Source organism: Dryobates pubescens, chromosome 39, assembly GCF_014839835.1.
Source record: "Dryobates pubescens isolate bDryPub1 chromosome 39, bDryPub1.pri, whole genome shotgun sequence".
Taxonomy (NCBI): Eukaryota; Metazoa; Chordata; class Aves; order Piciformes; family Picidae; genus Dryobates; species Dryobates pubescens.
In genome coordinates, this window is record NC_071650.1 from 921,472 (window position 1) to 940,961 (window position 19,490).

The window sequence follows — 19,490 nt, forward strand, 5'->3', positions numbered from 1 at the left end:
GGGTACAAAGTGAAATGCCAGCTTCAAAGACTCAGGGTTTCCATGTTCTTTTAAAAGATAGAATGATAGAAGCACAGCATGGTCTGGGCTGGCAGGGACCTCCAAAGCTCATCCAGTCCAACCCCCTGCACTCAGCAGGGACATCCCCAACTAGAGCAGGTTGCCCAGAGCCCTGTCCCAGCCTCACCTTGAATATCTCCAGGGATGAGGCCTCAACCACCTCCCTAGGCAGCCTGTGGCAGTGTTCCAGCAGCCTCCTGGTGCTGAACTTGTTCCTCACATCCAATCTCAATCTGCTCTGCTCTAGTTTGAGGCCATTGCCCCTGCTCCTGTCCCTGCAGGCCTTTGGGAACGGTGCTTCTGCAGCCTTCTTGTAGCCCGCTTCAGGTACAGGAAGGTCATTATTAGGTCTGCCAGAAGCCTTCTCATCTCCAGGCTGAACACCCCCAGCTCCCTCAGCCTGTCCTTGTAGCAGAGCTGCTCCAACTCCCTGATCATTTTTGTGGCCTTCCCCTGGACCTGCTCCATCAGGTCCTTCCCGTGTTGAGGCTCCAGAACTGGACACAGCACTGCAGGTGAGGTCTCACCAGAGCAGAGCAAAGTGGCAGCTGGACTCAATGATCTCAGGATCATCTTCCAACCCCTAACATTCTATGATTCCACATCCCAGCTACACAGGAACCTTCCTGGAGTGTTACAGGCCTGAGTACTGTCAGCATTTCTAAAGCTCCCCCAGAAACAAGTCCAGGTGTGTGCAAAAAGCAAAGCAGAGCCATTGCTACTGGCTGATTTATTACCATAGTATGCTGCCACCTAAAGCAAACACCAGAAGAAACTAATAAAGACAGAGCAGCACTAATGGAAATATTTCCTTTTCTCCTTGGATGTGGAGTTCACCTAACTTGTGAAACTGGAAAACAAAGAAGAAATCTCAGTGCTAATTAGTTTCAATGTTTGATCCATCCACACTCCTAAAAAGCAAACTTGGGGGGAGGAACCAAACCAAAAACCCCAAACAGAAACAAAGAAAAACCAAACCAACAAAACAAAAAATCCCAATAACCCCCCAAAACAAAGGAAAAATGGACTCAAAACATCATGAAAAGATTGAATTCTGCTGCTTGCTCCATAATGGAAAAACACTAGAACAGGGTAGATTCAGATTGGAGTCACCATCCCTGGAGGTGTTGAAGAGGGGATTGGACGTGGCACTTGGTGCCATGGTTTAGTCATGGGGTGTGTGGTGACAGGTTGGACTTGATGATCTTTGAGGTCTCTTCCAACCTTGGTGATTCTGTGATTCTGCTCTGGAGACAGACTGAGAGAGTTGGGGTTGTTCAGTCTGGAGAAGAGAAAGCTCCCAGGAGACCTAATTGTGGCCTTGCAGGATCTGCAGGGGGCTCCAAGAAAGCTGGGGAGGGACTTTTGAGGGTGTCAGGGAGTGATAGGACTGGGGGAATAGAGCACAACTAGAAGTGGGGAGATTCAGATTGGATGTTAGGAAGAAGTCCTTGCCCATGAGGGTGGTGAGACACTGGCACAGGTTGCCCAGGGAGGTGGTGAAAGCCTCCTGCCTGGAGGTTTTTCAGGCCAGGCTGGCTGTGGCTGTGAGCAACCTGCTGTAGTGTGAGGTGTCCCTGCCCATGGCAAGGGGGTTGGAACTGGCTGATCCTTGAGGTCCCTTCCAACCCTGACAATTCTATGATTTAGAAGCCTTCTTGGGAGAAGCCTGCAGGCATGGTGCCTGGGTCACAGGTAGCCAGCAGAAGCGCTCAGCCAGCATTGCTGGGAGCCTGGCGCTCAGGCAACACTGGAGCGGGGAGGGGAGGAGAAATTGCAACTAGAAGTCATACTGTACATGTGACCTCCAGGACTTGGATTATTCCCTCTAAGCTTATTAAGAGCAAAAGCTGTCAGCTGGACACCCCCCCATCCCCAGCCAGGGAGGAAAGCAGAGATTACTCAGCAGTAAAAGGCACAAAACGGAGCTGGGTCTGCTCCGAGCGGCCAGGGCAGAGAGGGTGAAGCACAGCCCTGCTCCAGCTATCTGCACTGGTAATTGGCTCACCAGAGCCACCACCACGTCAAGGCATTATCATTATCTAGCTCACATAACTGGAAATTCACGCTCTGGTCTTTAAATTGGCTTAACCAGCAGCATCTGCAGCACTTTAATTAATTACAGCAATTGGCATACCTTAAAAGTAGATGCAGAGATCTGAAATGATAATGCCCTGTGAGTAAGAATTGTAAACCAGCCTTTGGCCGGCCCCAGCCTAAGCAAAACCAAGGGGACACAGAATCACAGAGTGCTAGGGGTAGGAAGGGACCTCAGATCATCCAGCCCAGCCCCCTACCCAGAGCAGGGTCACCCAGGGTAGTCTGCACAGGAGCACAGCCAGGTGGGTTTAGAAAGGCTCCAGAGAAGGAGACTCCACAGCCTCTCTGGGCAGCCTGCTCCAGGCCTCCAGCAGCCTCACAATGACAAAGTTTTTCTTTCTGTCCCCATGGCACCTCCTCTGCTCCAGCTTGCCCCCAGTGCCCCTTGTGCTGTCATTGCTCTGGGGCTCCAATTGCTGTGCTTAGCTGCCCAGAGATGAAGCTCCAGTGCAGCAGTTGTCACTGCCTGCCTGGGGTCACCAGCACTGACCAAACTCTGTGTCCCTCTTTAGGTTCAGTCAGCTGGGGAATGCAGCAGCTCATAGTATCATAGTATCAGACAGGGTTGGAAGGGACCACGAGGATCATCCAGTTCCAACCCCCCTGCCATGGGCAGGGATACCCCACACTAGATCAGGCTGGCCAGAGCCTCATCCAGCCTGGGCTTAAACACCTCCAGGGCTGGGGCCCCAACCACCTCCCTGGACAACCCATTCCAGGGCTTCACCACTCTCATGGTGAAGAACTTCATCCTCACCTTCAGCCTGAATCTCTCCACCTCCAGCTTCATTCCATTCCCCCTAGTCCTGTCACTACCTGACATCCTGAGTAGTCCCTCCCCAGCCTTCTTGTAGCTCACACCAAGCCCTGCCTGGGACTGGGGCTGTCAGCTGCCAATCAGAACAGGCACCTCAGAACTTGGGTTGCCTCGGAAGGAGGAACTCCAGCTTAGACTCCTGACTGAGACTGATTACCAGGATTTCTTTTCCAGCACTCCCCTTTCTGAAGGCATACAGAGGCCAGCTGGCTCAGGCAGCTCACAACTAAGTTTTCTTGACAGCCATTAGCTTCGCTTCAGTAAGAGAAAGAATCTACAGGCACCCTACCCAAACATGAGGATTCTTCTGAAGGCTGCAGGTCTAAAATGCAGCAGAATTACTTCTAAAAGCAAAAAAATATAAAATAAAACCAAGACAAGAAGTTAACCCCCTCCCAATCTGTCCCTTTTATACATATATATGCACAGCAATTTGAAATCTTGACTGAAAAGAAAAGCGTTTGGAGAAGCTTGACAGTGAAATCCATGCAGGCATCCCAGAGACATCTACGAGCTGCTGGGGAGCTGACTTCTTCATAGCCTTTCCAGCCAGAGCACAGAGCAGCGCTGCCAAGATTTGTTGTGACTTGCTGGGGTGCAATTTCTGCCTTCAAGCCTGATTTGGTGCTTAATTGCCATCGTGCTGCAGGAGGGGACGCAAGGATCTCCATCCAGTGTCTTGCATGCACTGGAACTTTAACCAAACAAAACCAAGCCACTTTCACAGCTCAGTGTGACTGAGTTGATCCAATCTGATCCCCAAGCTCCTAGACAAACCCAGGGATCAAAACACCTGGCATCAGGGCGCTCAGCAAACCAAACTGGAGCTCTCCCAGCTCTCAGGCAGAAGTTTGCTCTTTCAGAGCAGCCTGAAAGAAGGAAACTTTGCTGGCTTGGTTCTGGTAAACATGGGGTAGCTTGGAGCATGTTTTTCACCCCCCCCCCAAAAAAAAACCCCACAGCCATAGGCTCAGCTAAGGGAGCTGCAAAACCTTTGGAGCACCTCATCCCAATGATGCTACAACACAAACTGTGCCTCTGTGCTTTTGCCCAGCACCCCGCTCCTGCCAGCGCACGGAGCTAATGCGGAGCCGCGGCGCCAGCAAGCCCCAGCAGCTAAAATACCACAGCTGGGGCAGCAGCAGCACCCAGAAACAACAACCTGATGCAGCAGCTCACACCACAGAGCCAGGGAAAAAGAATAGAATAGAATAAACCAGGTTGGAAGAGACCTTCAAGATCATCGCATCCAACCTATCAACTAATCCAGCACCACCTGATCAACTAAGCCATGGCACCCAGCACCCCATCAAGTCTCCTCCTGAACACCTCCAATGATGGTGACTCCACCACCTCCCCAGGCAGCCCATTCCAATGGCAAATCACTCTCTCTGTGTAGAACTTCTTCCTAACATCCAGCCTAAACCTCCCCTGGTGCAGCTTGAGACTGTGCAGCCAGGGGGGAAAATAAGCCCAAGGTAAAGCAACAAACCTCGGGCGATGTGGCTTATGTAGGCCGTGCCTGGCGCGTGGGGTTTTAAGGGGCCAATACCTGGCACTCAGATGTCCACTGAGCAGGAGTTTGTCTGGGGTGCACAGCAAACAGCTGCAGGCACAAGTGGAAACTGCAGGCACAAGTGGGAACTGCAGGCCCAAATGGAATCACCTTCATCTGCTGAGGCTGCCAGCCCCAGTGGGACAAGACAAAACCGCACAAGGCTTTGCACCCAGCACTGCGGCTCCGCTCTGATGGAAAGGGCTCCCCCAGCGCTCAGCCTCTGCTTTCCCTGGCTAAATACCAGAGTGAAACGCCAGCAGATAAAGGTTGGGAGGATTAATGCTAAAGGTCCCACTCCAAGACAAATGTCTCCTTCATAGTTCAGTTCACAGCCGGCTCGCTCCGGCCTACGACCCCCAGCGCGGCTCCGGACCTGCTGCCCGCAGGGCAGCAACCCTCTGCAGCTGGCACGTTTGGAGAGGAGCTCTTCGTTGCCACCAGGCCAAAAGAGACTTTTTACATATGGGGAGATCACCACAGAGTTTCTGTTTCAAATCTCAGCACCTTCTGAAAGCAGCTTCTGCAGAGGCATGATGATGAGTTTGCCAGGCTGCTGGGGGTTGCACTCCGCTTCCTCCCTTCTCCTCCTTCAGCCTCTCACCTTTCCCAAGCAAAAAATGCAAGGCACTCAATAACCCCCCTCAGATTTAGGGCAGACTTAGGTTGGACATCAGGAGGAAGTTCTGCAGAATGAATAGCAAAAACAGCAAGCAAACTCTGCAGATCCTGAGGGGTCTCATAGATTATGATGGTAATGGTGATTAGATGTCTTAGACTCATAGGATGGGCTGGGCTGGAAGGGACTTCCCAAGGTCATCCAGTTTAACCCCCTGCACTCAGCAGGGACATCCTCCTCTAGATCTGGTTGCCCAGAGCCCTGTCCAGCCTCACCTTGAACATCTCCAGGGATGAGGCCTCAACCATCTCCCTGGGAACCTGTTGCAGTGTTCCAGCAGCCTCCTCACAGCCAATCTCAACCTGCTCTGCTCTAGTTCAAAGCCATTGCCCCTGATCCTGTCACTATCAGGAGGAAGTTGTGCCCAAGGAGAGTGGGGAGACACTGGCACAGGCTGCCCAGGGCTGGGCTTGAGGCCCCATCCCTGGAGCCATTGTAGCTCAGCCTGGCTGTGTCCCTGTGCAGCCTGCTGTAGCTGGAGGTGTCCCTGCTGAGTGCAGGGGCGTTGGACAAGGTGCCCTTGGAAGCTCCCTTTCAACCTGCTGCCATCCCTGGCTCTGTGAGCTTTTAAGCCTTTGAGGCTTGCAAAAGCCTTGCACAATTCAACTGCACCTTTATAGAGAGGCTACTTCTAAAAAACCAAGGCAGGGAAAAGGATTTCTTAGCAGGCACAGAAATGAGTTGGGGTTTGCTGTAGCAAGAAATTCCCAGGGGTGATTTTTCCAACAGGCCCTAAGTACCAGGGGGCAAAGAGTGCAGCTCAGATTCCTAAACATATCTTGGGATTTAAACATTCTTCTCCCTGCTGCTTTGAACCTTCCTGAGCTGCAGAAACAAGCTGGGGCTGGGGGATCTTCTCCTGATTCCCTGTTCTCGAGGTGCTGGATGCCTTCTATTTTCAGGACAAGACCAGAGCATGGAATCCAGGGATTTTTAAAGGAGAAGGGATTGGATTTGAGGGTGGAATATTTCAGCCTTTCTGGGATGGTCGTTTTTCCTACTCCCTCTACTGGCACACTTTATAGGCAAGGAAGGGAAAAAACCTGAAGGGCATTCCAGCTTGTAAAACTTAATGAGCAAAGATTTCTTGCAACCTCAAAATAATCATTCCCACTGCTTGGCAAAGCCTTCCCCTCAAAGCCTGCTGATCTCCTGAAGCCACCAGCAAATTTGGGGCAGATTCCTTCATTACAAAGAATCAACCAAGTACCTCAAAATAACAGGAGGAAATGGGGTGCTGCTGAACAGCACAAGCTAACACACAGCTGCATCCTCTCCAGGCTTCACATCCAGCACGCTTGGCACACTGCTACCTGCAGTGGCCTTCTCCAAGCCACTGAAAACAGAGGAAATATGAGGAAAGGCTGAGAGCCCTGGGGCTGAGGAAAAGAAGGCTGAGAGGGGATCTGATCAATGTCTATCACTATCTGAGGGCTGGGGGTCAGGATGAAGGGGTCAGGCTCTCTTTGGTGGTGCCCAGGGACAGGACAAGGCACAACAGGTCCCAGCCGGAACCCAGGAGGTTCCACCTCAACATGAGGAGAAACTCCTTTGGTGCGAGGCTGCTGGAGGCCTGGAGCAGGCTGCCCAGGGAGGTTGTGGAGTCTCCTTCTCTGCCTTTCCAAACCCACCTGGCTGTGTTCCTGGGCGCCCTGCCCTGGGTGCCCCTGCTCTGGCAGGCGGGGGGGGGTTGGGCTGGATGATCTCTGGAGGTCCCTTCCAGCCCCCTGTGATTTTGTGAACACCTCATCCCTGGCCCACTTTGTCTTGCAACCGCTATCAAGCAGTGCCACCGCTGCTCAGCCCCACAGGGGCAGTCTAGGGGTGGGTAGCACAAGGCCAGCAGAGTGCTCCATGCAATAAGACGACCTCAGAGGCTTCCCTTGGGCGCAGGGAAGCCCGCAGCGAAGCCCTCCCCAGCGGAACGAGCGGCCGCTTAAACGCTGGGGCAGTGCTCTGTGAAGCATCTGGTATTAAAATTGGCCAGTTCCAAGCACCAGACATACAAGGAGGATTGTTTGACACAGTGCCATTTTGATGATAAATTGCAATCTTACAGCTCAAATAATTCTAGCCCAGGGATTAACATTTCAGAGGCTGAGCCAGAGATTATGTGTGTGGATCTTGAATTTCATCATCTCCCTTCAGCACAATAGCTTATTCTTCCTTTTTTTTTTAACACACCCCCCCCCCTCCATCTATTCTCTCACGAAGGGTCAGGAAAGCTTAGCCTTGCTGTTTCATTCATTTCATCTCTACATTAAGCAGATACCTTGCAGTCTTTAGTTCTTACGTCGTCGATTCCATTAGAAGCCGCCGCGGCTGGGCCGCCGCTAATGAGCTCGGTCCCAAATCAAAGGCTGCCATCAAGTGGCTGCAGCTCACCACCAGCTTTCTATGCAAAGGCAAATCTGCTTCTGCAAGGGGGCTCACCAGCACAGGCTGCACAGGATGGATTCGTGAGACCCCACCTGGAGCACTGTGTCCAGTTCTGAAGCCCCAGTTACCAGGAGGTGCTGGAAGGTGCCCAGAGAAGGGCCACGGGGATGAGGAGAGAGCTGGAGCTGCTCCGGAGAAGAGGAGGCTCAGGGGAGACCTCATTGCTCTCTACAACTACCTGAAGGAGGGTTGTAGCCAGGAGGGAGTTGGTCTCTTCTCTCAAGCAACCAGCACCAGAACAAGAGGACACAGTCTCGGGCTGTGCCAGGGGAAGTTTAGGCTGGAGGTGAGGAGAAAGTTCTTCACTGAGAGAGTCGTTCATTATTGGGATGTGCTGCCCAGGGAGGTGGTGGAGTCACCATCCCTGGAGGTGTTCAAGAGGGGAATGGACGTGGCACTTGGTGCCATGGTCTAGTCATGGGGTGTGTGGTGACAGGCTGGACTGGATGATCTTTGAGGTCTCTTCCAAACTCGGTGATTCTGTGATTCTGCTCTGGAGACAGACTGAGAGAGTTGGGGTTGTGCAGTCTGGAGAGGAGAAGGCTCCCAGGAGACCTTCTTGTGGCCTTGCAGGATCTGAAGGGGGCTCCAAGAAAGCCCTGAGGGTGTCAGGGGACTGGGGAGAATGGAGCAAAAGTAGAAGTGGGGAGATTCAGATTGGATGTTAGGAAGAAGTTCCTCACCACCATGAGGGTGGTGAGACACTGGCACAGGTTGCCCAGGGAGGTGGTGGAAGCCTCCTGCCTGGAGGCTTTTCAGGCCAGGCTGGCTGTGGCTGTGAGCAACCTGCTGTAGTGTGAGGTGTCCCTGCCCATGGCAGGGGGTTGGAACTGGCTGGTGCTTGAGGTCCCTTGCATCCCTGTACAATTCTGTGATTCAGTTCTGCCTGCACTCTAAAGCTTGCAGGCACACTGGGGTGCTGAGCAATGGTGGCTTCCTGGGATTTCCTTCCCTTGCTTACAAATTCTAAGGCTCAGCCTAACAGCCAGCAGCAGCACACAGGAAGCATCCCAGTGTCTCACTGAGTAGATCAGCAGGCTCCAGGATTGGTTCTTTCATAGAATAGAATCATAGAATAGTCTTGGTTGGAAAAGCCCTCCAGGAGCATCCAGGTCAAGCATCAACCCAACACCACTATGGCCATTAAACCACATCCCCAAGTGCCATGGACACAAGCTTCTGGAACACCTCCAGGGGTGGTGACTCCACCACCTCCCTGGGCAGCCTGTGCCAGTGCCTGACCACTCTTGCAGCTAAAACATTTTTCCTGTATCCAGCCTAAACCTCCCCTGGTGCAACTTGAGTCCATTTCCTACTCATCACTGTACACCAGAAGACAAGAACAGCCCTGAGCTGCATCTCAACTAGCAATAGGACAAGAAAGGTGCTGCAGGGCAAGGGCTTCACAAAAGCTGGGGAGAATCACTTGTGCCATCACAGCCAGTTTCAAGCCCACCTGAGTCACAGATCACTTGGTAATCTACATTCATAGTGAACTTGAAGGCTGGAAGGGCTTGGTGGTAAGGAACCAGGAGCAGAGGTTCCAAGCTGCCCCAGGACAGGCTCAGGCTGGAGCTCAGGAAATATTCCTGCACTGGAAGGGTTCTCAGGCATTGGAATGGTCTGCCCAGGGCAGTGCTGCAGTCACCACCCCTGGAGGTGTTCCAGCAGCCTGTGGAGCTGTGCTTAGGAACATGGTTTGGTGGTGACCCTGCAGTGCTGGGTTTAGGGCTGGACTGGCTGAGCTTGGAGGGCTCTGCCAACCAGATGCTTTCTGTGATCCTGTGATTCTGTGAAACAGCCTCAAGGTGCCTCAGGGTAGGTTTAGGTTGGAGATTAGAAGAATCTTCTTGGCTGAAGGGTTCTCAAAGCCTGGCAGAGGCTGCCCAGGGAGGTGTTTGAAAGAGGCAGAGATGTGTGCTGAGGGCCATGGCTTAGCCCCAGCCTTTGCAGCTTTAGAGATTGGTTGGGCTGGGTGATCCCAGAGGGCTTTTCCAACCCAAACCATTCTACCATTCCAGGACCCCCTAAATGGACTTCACAAGAGGGAAGAGCAACAGACACATGGAAAGAAGAGTTTGGGTTCCATGAAGCAGCAGAGGGTTGCTTCACCCCAAAGGGAAGCCCACAGAGCATGGATGCAGAGGCAGTGATGGAGGAAGCTGCAGTCAAGCCAGAATTATTTCATCAAGTCCACGTGAAGCAACCTCTCAAATACCCTTGGAGACAACCTCCTTCCTCAAGAGCCTCTGTCCTCCCTATTTATGCAGTCTAGTTAATACCTCAAATCCTTACTAATAAATGAGCTTCTCCTCTACAATATATAATTAAAGTTATACAAGTGAATTTAAGATAATTATGGGGAAGATGCCTACAGATGATTCATGGAACAGCAAGCACATAAAAATCTACAATAATTCTTTGCTGACAGATTTTTGGGGTTAATTCCCAAATAATTCATTTTGTCCTTTCACTGATGAAGACAGAGACAAAATCCACCACCACCCCCCCACCCCTCTCTCAGCTCATCCTTCTCCTTCCTCTAGCTGGTCCTGAAGCAAGCACCTGATGCATCTGTTGTGGAGGATATGGTCCTTACTGGAGCTATCTTCATGAGAGCTTTTCCCTGCCTCTAATTCTGCTTTGGTCCATTTCATTCTTTCCATTCCTGTCTTACCTGCTGCCCACATTACAGAGCCACAGATTGCACTGGGTTGGGAGGGAGCCTCCAAGGGCATCCTGTGCAACCCCCCTGCACTCAGCAGGGACACCTCCAGCTAGAGCAGGCTGCACAGGGACACAGCCAGGCTCAGCTTCAAGGGCTCCAGGGATGGGGCCCCAACCACAACCTGCTGCAGCGTTCCAGCAGCCTCCTGGTGCAGAACTTGTTCCTCACATCCAATCTCAATCTGCCCTGCTCCAGTTTCCCACCATCACCTCCCTGCAGGCCTTTGCAAACAGTCCCTCCCCAGCCTGCCTGCAGCTCCCCTGCAGATACTGAACTGCAGCTCTGAGGTCTCCCTGGAGCCTTCTCCTCTCCAGGCTGAACAGCCCCAGCTCTCCCAGCCTGTCCCCACAGCAGAGGTTCTGCAGCCCTCTGAGCATCTTTGTGGTCTCCTCTGGACCTTCTCCAGCAAGCCCAAGTCTTCCTGTGTGCCCTGCCCTGGGTGCCCCTGCTCTGGCAGGGGGGTTGGACTGGATGATCTCTGGTGGGCCCTTCCAACCCCTACCATCCTGTGATTCTGTGACTGCTTAGGTACTGAGCAGTGTGCTCAGAACAGCAATCTTGCAGCTCAGGGTTGCAGCTCTGGTCACACAGCTGGCAGAAATTCAGTTTTCTCTCACACTGATGCCAGTATGTGGAACCCCAGAGAATACTGAAGAGCTGCAAGGTCATTTTATGGCACTTGAGTCAATGCTATTTGATTCACCCAAACTTTCCAGCCTGCTCTCAGGCTGCCACCAGACTTAAACTAAACCAGAAGAAGTTCACTGATGCTGGAGCAGCTCTGCCATGAGGACAGGCTGAGGGAGCTGGGGGTGTTCAGCCTGCAGAAGACTCCAGGGGCACCTTAGAGGCCTTACAATAGCTGAAGGGATCCTGCAGGAAGGCTGCAGAGGGACTTCTGCTGAGGGTGTCCAGAGACAGGCCAAGGGGGAATGGTTTGAAGCTGAGGCAGAGCAGGGTCAGACTGGAGCTGAGGAGGAAATTCTTCAGTATGAGGGTGGTGAGACCCTGGAGCAGGCTGCCCAGGGAGACTGTGGCTGCCTTCTCCCTGGGGGTGTTCAAGGCCAGGTTGGATGAGGCCTTGAGCAGCTGTGGCTAGCTGAGAGGTGTCCCTGCCCATGGCATGGGGGTTGGAATAGATGGGCTCTGAGGTCCTTTCCAACCCAAACCATTCTATGATTCTAGAAGTGTTTTGGTCCAGATCAAGCAAAACAATGAGAAAGGAGAAACTTCAAATGAAAAAGAAAGAAAACTGCTGGTGCAGGATGAGAAATGAAGAGTATGCTGGGAGGGGGAAAAAATCCTTGACTGAAATAGCATCAATTAACTTATGGAGGTCAATTATTTTCCATTATATTAAGCTCTATTAAGACAGCTCACAAGCACAGATAAGAGGCTGAAGGCAATAACATTCAGTGCTATTACACTGCCAGATGGCTTTCCTAATAGCAAAGCTTTTCAGGAAGCCAGCACTCTGCTTCTGCTGTCAGCTGCCTGCCCTTCTGCTGGTGGCCACCCTTCTTAAACAAGCTCTGAGTTCAATTACAACTGCTTGCATCACAGAATCACAGAGCCCTTGAGGCTGGAATAGAGCTCTGAGGTCACCAAGTCCAGGCTCTGACCTAACACCACCACATGGACCAGAGCATGTCACTGAGTGCCACATCCAGTCTTTCCTTAAACCCCTCCAGGGATGGCAGCTCCACCACCCCCCTGGGCAGTCCATCCCAGTGTCTGATTTCCCCTCTCCCTAAGGAATTGCTTCCCAACCTCCAACCTAACCCTCCCCTGGGGCAGCTTCAGGCCATGCCCTCTCCTCCTGTCACAGGTTGCCTGGGAGCAGAGCCTGACCCCCACCTGACTACAAAGTGGGGAGATTCAGATTGGCTGTCAGGAAGAAGTTCTTGCCCATGAGGGTGGTGATGTGTGCCCCTGGATCAGTTGAGACCTGCTCAGACTGACTTGCTGGCATCTCCTCAGTGGTGCCCAGGGACAGGACAAGGGGCAGGGGGCACGAACTGGAATCCAGGAGGATCCATCTGAAGATGAGGAGTAAATTCTTTGCTGTGAGGGTGCTGGAGCCCTGAAGCAGGCTGCCCTTTTGTCGAGTCTCCTTCTCTGAAGAGCTTCCAAAGCCAGCTGGCCATTGTGGTCCTGGGCAAGGTGCTGTGGGTGCCCTTCTTGAGCAGGAGGGTTGATTGGAGGATCTCCAGAGGCACCTTCCCAGCCCTCCCAGCCTGAGGCTCCGTGAGCAGAGGCTCCGATTTCCATCCACCACTAAGTGGAGCTGTGACCCTGGGAAAAGACTCTCCCTGTTCCCAAGCAGAGCAGCTTCGGCAGCATCCACAGCTTCCTGGTGTGTTACACCAAACGAGCCACCACAGACCAAGCACCCAACAACCAAAGGGAAGGCAAAAGGCTGAAACCCAACCGGCTTCAGAGCTGCTTTAGCTCTCAGCGCTGTTTGCAGTGCCACTGGTTAGCAGTTTCCTATGACTTCACTTCCAATGTGCTGCTCTGAAGGGAATATTGATGCATTCTCCAATCATAGAATTGTCAGGGCTGCAAGGGACCTCAAGGCTCAGCCAGCTCCAACCCCTTGCCATGGGCAGGGACACCTCACACTGCAGCAGGTTGCTCACAGCCACAGCCAGCCTGGCCTGAAACACCTCCAGGCAGGAGGCTTCCACCACCTCCCTGGGCAACCTGTGCCAGGCTCTCACCACCCTCATGGGCAAGAACTTCTTCCTGACATCCAATCTGAATCTCCCCACTTCTACTTTTGCTCCATCCCCCCCAGTCCTATCACTCCCTGACACCCTCAAAAGTCCCTCCCCAGCTTTCTTGGAGCCCCCTTCAGATCCTGCAAGGCCTCAAAAAGGTCTCCTGGGAGCCTTCTCCTCTCCAGACTGAGCAACCCCAACTCTCTCAATCACAGAGTACTTTTGGTTGGAGGAGACCTTCAAGATCATCCAGTCCAAGCTTAATCAATGGATAAATATCCACCCCCCAAGGACTGCTTGGCAGTTCTTCTGGCATGAACTAACAGCATCAGCAAGAGAGCAAAGACAAAGTTTGCACATAACAAAAGACTGCTCCAGGAGCAGTATCTGCTGGACTCCTTTCCATCTGCTTTTGGAACAGGCTGGAATACTTTGGGGTACACCAAGAGAATCACAGATGGTAGGGGTTGGAAGGGACCTCCAGAGGTCATCCAGCCCTGCCAGAGCAGGGTCCCCCAGGGCAGGGCACACAGGAACACAGCCAGGTAGGGTTGGAAAGGCTCCAGAGAAGGAGACTCCACAACCTCTCTGGGCAGCCTGCTCCAGGCCTCCAGCACCCTCACAACGACAAAGTTTTCCCTTCTCTCCCCTCCTGTGGCACCTCCTCTGCTGCAGCTTGCCCCCAGTGCCCCTTGTGCTGTCCTTGGGCATCCCTGAGCAGAGCCTGGCTCCATCCTCCCCACACTGCCCTGCACACCTTGATCACCAGCAATGAGGGCAGCCCTCAGGCTCCTCTGCTCCCAGCCCCAGAGCTCCCTCAGCCTGGCCTCACAGGGAGATGTTCCACTGCCTGCAGCAGCTCTGGGGCTCTCTGCTGGACTCTCTCAAGCAGTTCCCTAAGGACCTGAGGGGCCCAGGACTGGACACAATATTCCAGATGTGGCCTCAGCAGGGCAGAGGAGAGAGGGAGGAGAACCTCTCTGGACCTACTCTCCACAGACCTTCTAATCCAGCCCAGGGTTCCCTTGGCCTTCTTGGCCACCAGGGCACCCTGCTGGCTCCTGGGCATCCTTCTGTCCACCAGGACCCCCAGGTCCCTTTTCCCCATCAACTCAAGCAACCTCTCACCCAGCAAGCACCACTGCAGCTGGGAGAAGACCTGAGGCAGAGAGCAAGCACAGCAGGCAGTGGCTGCGCTGCTGCCACCTCTCTCTCTCCTATGATGACACAACAAAACAAGAGGTCATAAAGCAGGACATGAAGTCCACAGGGCCCACTCCAAACTTCTGATGCAGTGCCACAGGAAACCCAGCAGCAGCCAGAGGGCTTGGCTGAGAAATGCTCTGACATTGTTTTAGCCAGGGCAGCTCATACAGCAACAATTGGTGATGGAGACTTCCCTGACTAAAATAAACCAAGTGAGAGAGCAAAGGCAGCTCCAGGAAGCTGTAAGTGAACTGTGGCTGGTGTTCAGCAGCCTCAGGGACAGAAATAGAAGCCTGACATTTAAAAACAAAAGTTTATATTCAGCACTTTGCTTTCAGCCCTTCTTGATGTTCAGAATAAACCTGAGCCTTGGACATCCCAGGCACTGCTGATACTCTGCTCTGCTGAGACCCCCACCTCCAACCCTGCCTCCAGTTCTGCTGTCCCCAGCAGGAGGACACAAGAGCTGCTGGAGTGAGGCCACAGGAGGCCACAAAGATGAGCCAAGGGCTGGAGTAGCTTTGCCATGAGGACAGGCTGAGGGAGCTGGGGGTGTTCAGCCTGGAGAGGAGAAGGCTCCAAGGGGACCTTAGAGTTGCCTTCCAGTACCTGAAGGGACTTTTGCTGAGGGTGTCTAGAGACAGGCCAAGGGAGAATGGTTTGAAGCAGCAGGGTTAGACTGGACCTGAGGGAGAAGTTCTTCAGCATGATGGTGGTGAGACTCTGGAACAGGCTGGTCAGGGAGGCTGTGGCTGCCTCCTCCCTGGGGGTGTTCAAGGCCAGGTTGGATGCAGCCTTGAGCAGCTGAGTCTAGCTGAGAGGTGTCCCTGCCCATGGCAGGGGGTTGGAGTAGATAAGCTCTAAGGACCCTTCCAACCTGAGCCATTCTGTGATTCTGTGGGTCTATGGCAATGACAAGAAAGCAGCAGCAGCATTCTAAGGCAAAGGTGACCACCTGGAACTCCTCCTGCTTCCTGCCACCTGGGTGCTGTGTGGCACAGCAATGCCTCAGCAGAGGAGCAGCAGGTTTGTTGTTGAAACCCAAGGGAAATAAGAATGAAATGGTGGCACTGAGGAGCAGCCCACACCCAAACTGTTTCCCTGAGACATCACCACACTGCCTTGCTACCACAGCCCTTCAAACACCCTTTACAAGTGGCTCTCCTGTGGAAGGAGCTCCAGGTAAAGCAGCTCCCCCAGTTTTTGGCTCCCTGAGCAGAAGCTGCAGCCCAAGCTGGCCCAGGGACAGGGAAGAAGCACTTGCTGAAGGCCTTGCTCCACGCAGGGCTGAGCCCTGCTGCTTGGCTGTGTCTCGTTTGTGCAGCCCTCTGGGGAGCTCTGGCAGCTTCTGACTCAGGAGGCAGCTTTGGGCTCTCACTGCGTGCCCCAGACAGCTCCCACAGAGAGACAGCCTGGCACCCCAGGCAGCAAGGGCCATGGCATCCCTCTCCTGCTCTTGACTGGTCTCACCTCTCCACCCTGCCTCAGTTTCCCCAGCTCTAAAAGGCAGGTGAGGAAGCTGTGCCCTTTGCTTCCAACGCGGGCAGGGAGCACCGGCACCGGGGAGGTGCAGATGTCCTAACCCAGCTCTGACTTGTTCAGTGCCCTGCTGACAGCAAACTCCTGTGTCACAGCCCATAAAACAGTGAGTCATGGCCCAGCTCTGACTTGTTTACTCCACTGCTCACAGCAAAACAATGCCAGCAAGCCTCGAGGCTGCCAGGGCAGGGAGGTAGGCAGCGCAGTGCAGGGCTGCCTTCTCCTCACTCTTCACTCCAGCACAGATTTCACCAAGCCTTTCCTGCTACAGAGCACAGCTTCACTGTGCCTCAGCAGCTCAGATTTTACCCTTGACCCTCTGCAACAGCTCAGTCTTGCACACATAGGAACAGCAGAAGGCTCCAGCTTACGTTCTCGATGACGAACGTCCACTCTTTGTCTTCAAACTCTTCAGCATGGGGATCCTGGAAAACAACAAAAGCAGAGAGCTTCAGCCTCAAAACAGCCCAGGGAGCAAGCAACTGCAACTCAGCCAAGCTTCTCATGTGCTCACAGAAGTGTTTCTGCCACTGAAGGTGACAGGGAGAAACGTTTTAGCTGGGGGGCAGGCTTCAGGGGGTGTCAGCGAGCTGAGGAGGGAGCTGGGGGAGAGCTGCCAGGGAGGGTTTCACACATACAACAGGAAGACAATAATAAAGACTCCTGCAGATACAAACAAGAGCTGGACTCAGCCAAACCCCTGCAAGTCTGCTTCCTTTCACCCAGAGGGGGGGAAAATAAAATATCAATCATAGAATCACAGAATGGTCCAGGCTGGAAGGGACCTCCAAAGCTCATCCTGTCCTGCACTCAGCAGAGGCATCCTCCACTAGATCAGGATGCCCAGAGCCCTGCCCAGCCTCACCTGGAATATCTCCAGGGATGAGGCCTCAACCACCTCCCTGGGCAACCTGTTGCAGTGTTCCAGCAGCCTGCTGGTGCAGAACTTGTTCCTAAGTCTCTTTTTAATCCTCAAATTCCAGCCTCCAAATAAGCACAGCAAATCTAAACCTTAAAGAACACAGTGGAGGAAGCCACTGCTCCAACCTGGCAGGAGAAGACACACACCTAGAGCGGGCAGCACCACAACCTCCCCATGCCCATGCAGAGATCTGAGGTCACAGCTCCAGCACAGGACCTCCTCTCACTGCAAATTTCCTCAATACCTGTCCTTACTTCACACCATTTTGACTGCAGCACAGGTGGGGATCAGAACCCATTTTGCCCAGCAGGAAGACAGCTACCAGCGATGTCTTTGGCAGCTGTTTCCAGCGAGCTTTCCGCCCAGGGCTGCAGCTGCTTCTCCGACACTCAGGTCACAGAATCACAGCAAACATCCTGCTGGCAGAGCCCTCCAAGCTCATCCACTCCACCCCTCCACCCAGCACTGCAGGGTCAGCACCAAACCATGTCCCTCAGCACAGCTCCACAGGCTGCTGGAACACCCCCAGGGATGGTGACTGCAGCACTGCCCTGGGCAGAACATTTCAATGCCTCAGAACCCTTCCAGTGCAGGAATAGTTCCCCAAGCCTGTAGCTCGCCATGGGGTTGTGACCCAGGCGCAGGACCTGGCACTTGGCCTCCTTGAACTTCACCCAATGAGCCTTGGCCCATGGCTCTGACCTGTCCAGACCCTGCTGCAAAGCCTCCCTACCCTGTAGCAGATGGACACAGCCACCCAGCTTAGGCATGTGTGGTTGGAAAGCTGCCACTCAGAGAGGGACCTGGGGCTGTTGGTTGGCAGTCACTGAGCATCAGCCAGCAGTGCCCAGGGGGCCAAGAAAGCCAATGGCAGCCTGGCTTGGGTCAGAAGCAGGGTGGGCAGCAGGGACAGGAGGTGACCATCCCCCTGTGCTCAGCACTGGGGAGCCCACACCTCGAGTGCTGAGTTCAGCTCTGGGCCCTCACTGCAGGAAGGACATTGAGGGGCTGGAGCCTGTCCAGAGCAGGGCAGCCAGGCTGGAGAAGGGCCTGGAGCCCCTGGGGGCTGAGGGAGCTGGGGGTGTTCAGGCTGGAGCAGAGGAGGCTGAGGGAGACCTCATTGCTCTCTGCAGCTCCCTGAAGGGAGGTTGGAGTGAGAAGGGGGCAGCCTCTGCTCCTTGGTGGCAAGGGACAGGAGCAGAGGCAATGGTTCCAAGCTACCCCAGGGCAGGCTCAGGCTGGATCTCAGGAACTCTTTCTGCCCTGGAAGGGATCTCAGACATTGGAATGGTCTGCCCAGGGCAGTGCTGCAGTCACCATCCCTGGGGGTGTTCCAGCAGCCTGTGGAGCTGTGCTTAGGGACATGGTTTGGTGGTGACCCTGCAGTGCTGGGTGGAGGGCTGGACTGGATGAGCTTAGGAGTCTCTTCCAACCAGATCTATCCTGTGATTCCATGACATAGCCTCAAGGTGTCCCAGGGTAGGTTTAGGTTGGAAATGAGAAGTAAATTCTTGCCTGAAAGGGTTCTCAAAGCCTGGCAGAGGCTGCCCAGGGAGGTGGTTGAGTGCCCATCCCTGGAGGTGCTTCCATGAGGCAGAGCTGTGGTGCTGAGGGCCATGGCTCAGCCCCAGCCTTGGTAGAGTTAGAGAATGGTTGGGCTGGATGCTCTTGAAGGGCTTTTCCAAGCCCAACAACTCCAAGATCCTCTGATTAATAGCTGCTGTGGGGGAGTTATGAAATAAAAAACAACCCACAGAGCAGAATGAAATATTTAAGACACTAGTGGCATATTATGGGCTAGCTTCTTCAAACATGAAGTGATTAATGGCCCTATTAAATCTCATTATGTCATTTTCTGCTGTATCAAAGGAAGCAATTAAACAAAAAGGTAATTGCCCCGGGTCAGCTCTTGGAAATGATAAGGATTTAACACCAGGATTAGAGAAAATGGCATCTTTGGAGTGCATGGAGGATACAGCAAGCCAGCAGGCATCATGCACTTGATTCACATCATGCAGAACCCCACAGCCCTGGTCAGTGTGATGCTATGGAATGAGAGAACCTGAGGGAGGAGTTGGAACACAGAGTTTGGGAGTGGCTGAAATCAGTGATCTTAGAGGTCTCTTCCAACTGAAACCATTCTGTGATTCCACAGCTAGGAACAGTTTTGTAGGCACCTCCTTGGCCTTCAAGCCTCACAGCTTCAGGTACTGCAGGGCTTTTTCCCAGCCCTCTGCAGTAATTAGCCCTGAAGAAAGAGACCTGGGGGTGTTGACTGCTGAGAAGCTCATCAAGAGCTGGCAGTGCCCTCATGCAGCCCAGAGGTGGAGTCCCTGTCCCTGAGGTGTTCAAGACATAGGCCATGGTTTAATGGCCAGGCTGGTGTATGTTGATCATAGAATCACAGAACTGTCAGGGTTGGAAGGGACCTCAAGGATCAGCCAGCTCCAACCCCCCTGCCATGGGCAGGGACACCTCACACTACAGCAGGTTGCTCACAGCCACAGCCAGCCTGGCCTGAAAAACCTCCAGGCAGGAGGCTTCCACCACCTCCCTGGGCAGCCTGTGCCAGTGTCTCACCACCCTCATGGGCAAGAACTTCTTCCTGACATCCAAGCTGAATCTTCCCACCTATAGTTTTGCTCCATCCCCCCCAGTCCTATCACTCCCTGAAACCCTCAGAAGTCCCTCCCCAGCTTTCTTGGAGCCCCCTTCAGATCCT

The 19,490-nt window shown here is 53.5% G+C and overlaps 1 protein-coding gene across 12 annotated transcripts in view; it reads right to left on the bottom strand.

The window, feature by feature from the left end:
• The window catches only part of EHBP1 (EH domain binding protein 1), a 186,912-nt gene that overhangs the window by 136,452 nt on the left and 30,970 nt on the right, over nt 1–19,490 (bottom strand). For all 12 annotated transcript variants that reach the window (XM_054177263.1, XM_054177262.1, XM_054177258.1 and 9 more), the window contains exon 5: nt 16,218–16,271. In XM_054177263.1, coding sequence (XP_054033238.1) covers nt 16,218–16,271 — 54 coding nt within the window. The remainder of the gene's footprint in view (nt 1–16,217; nt 16,272–19,490) is intronic.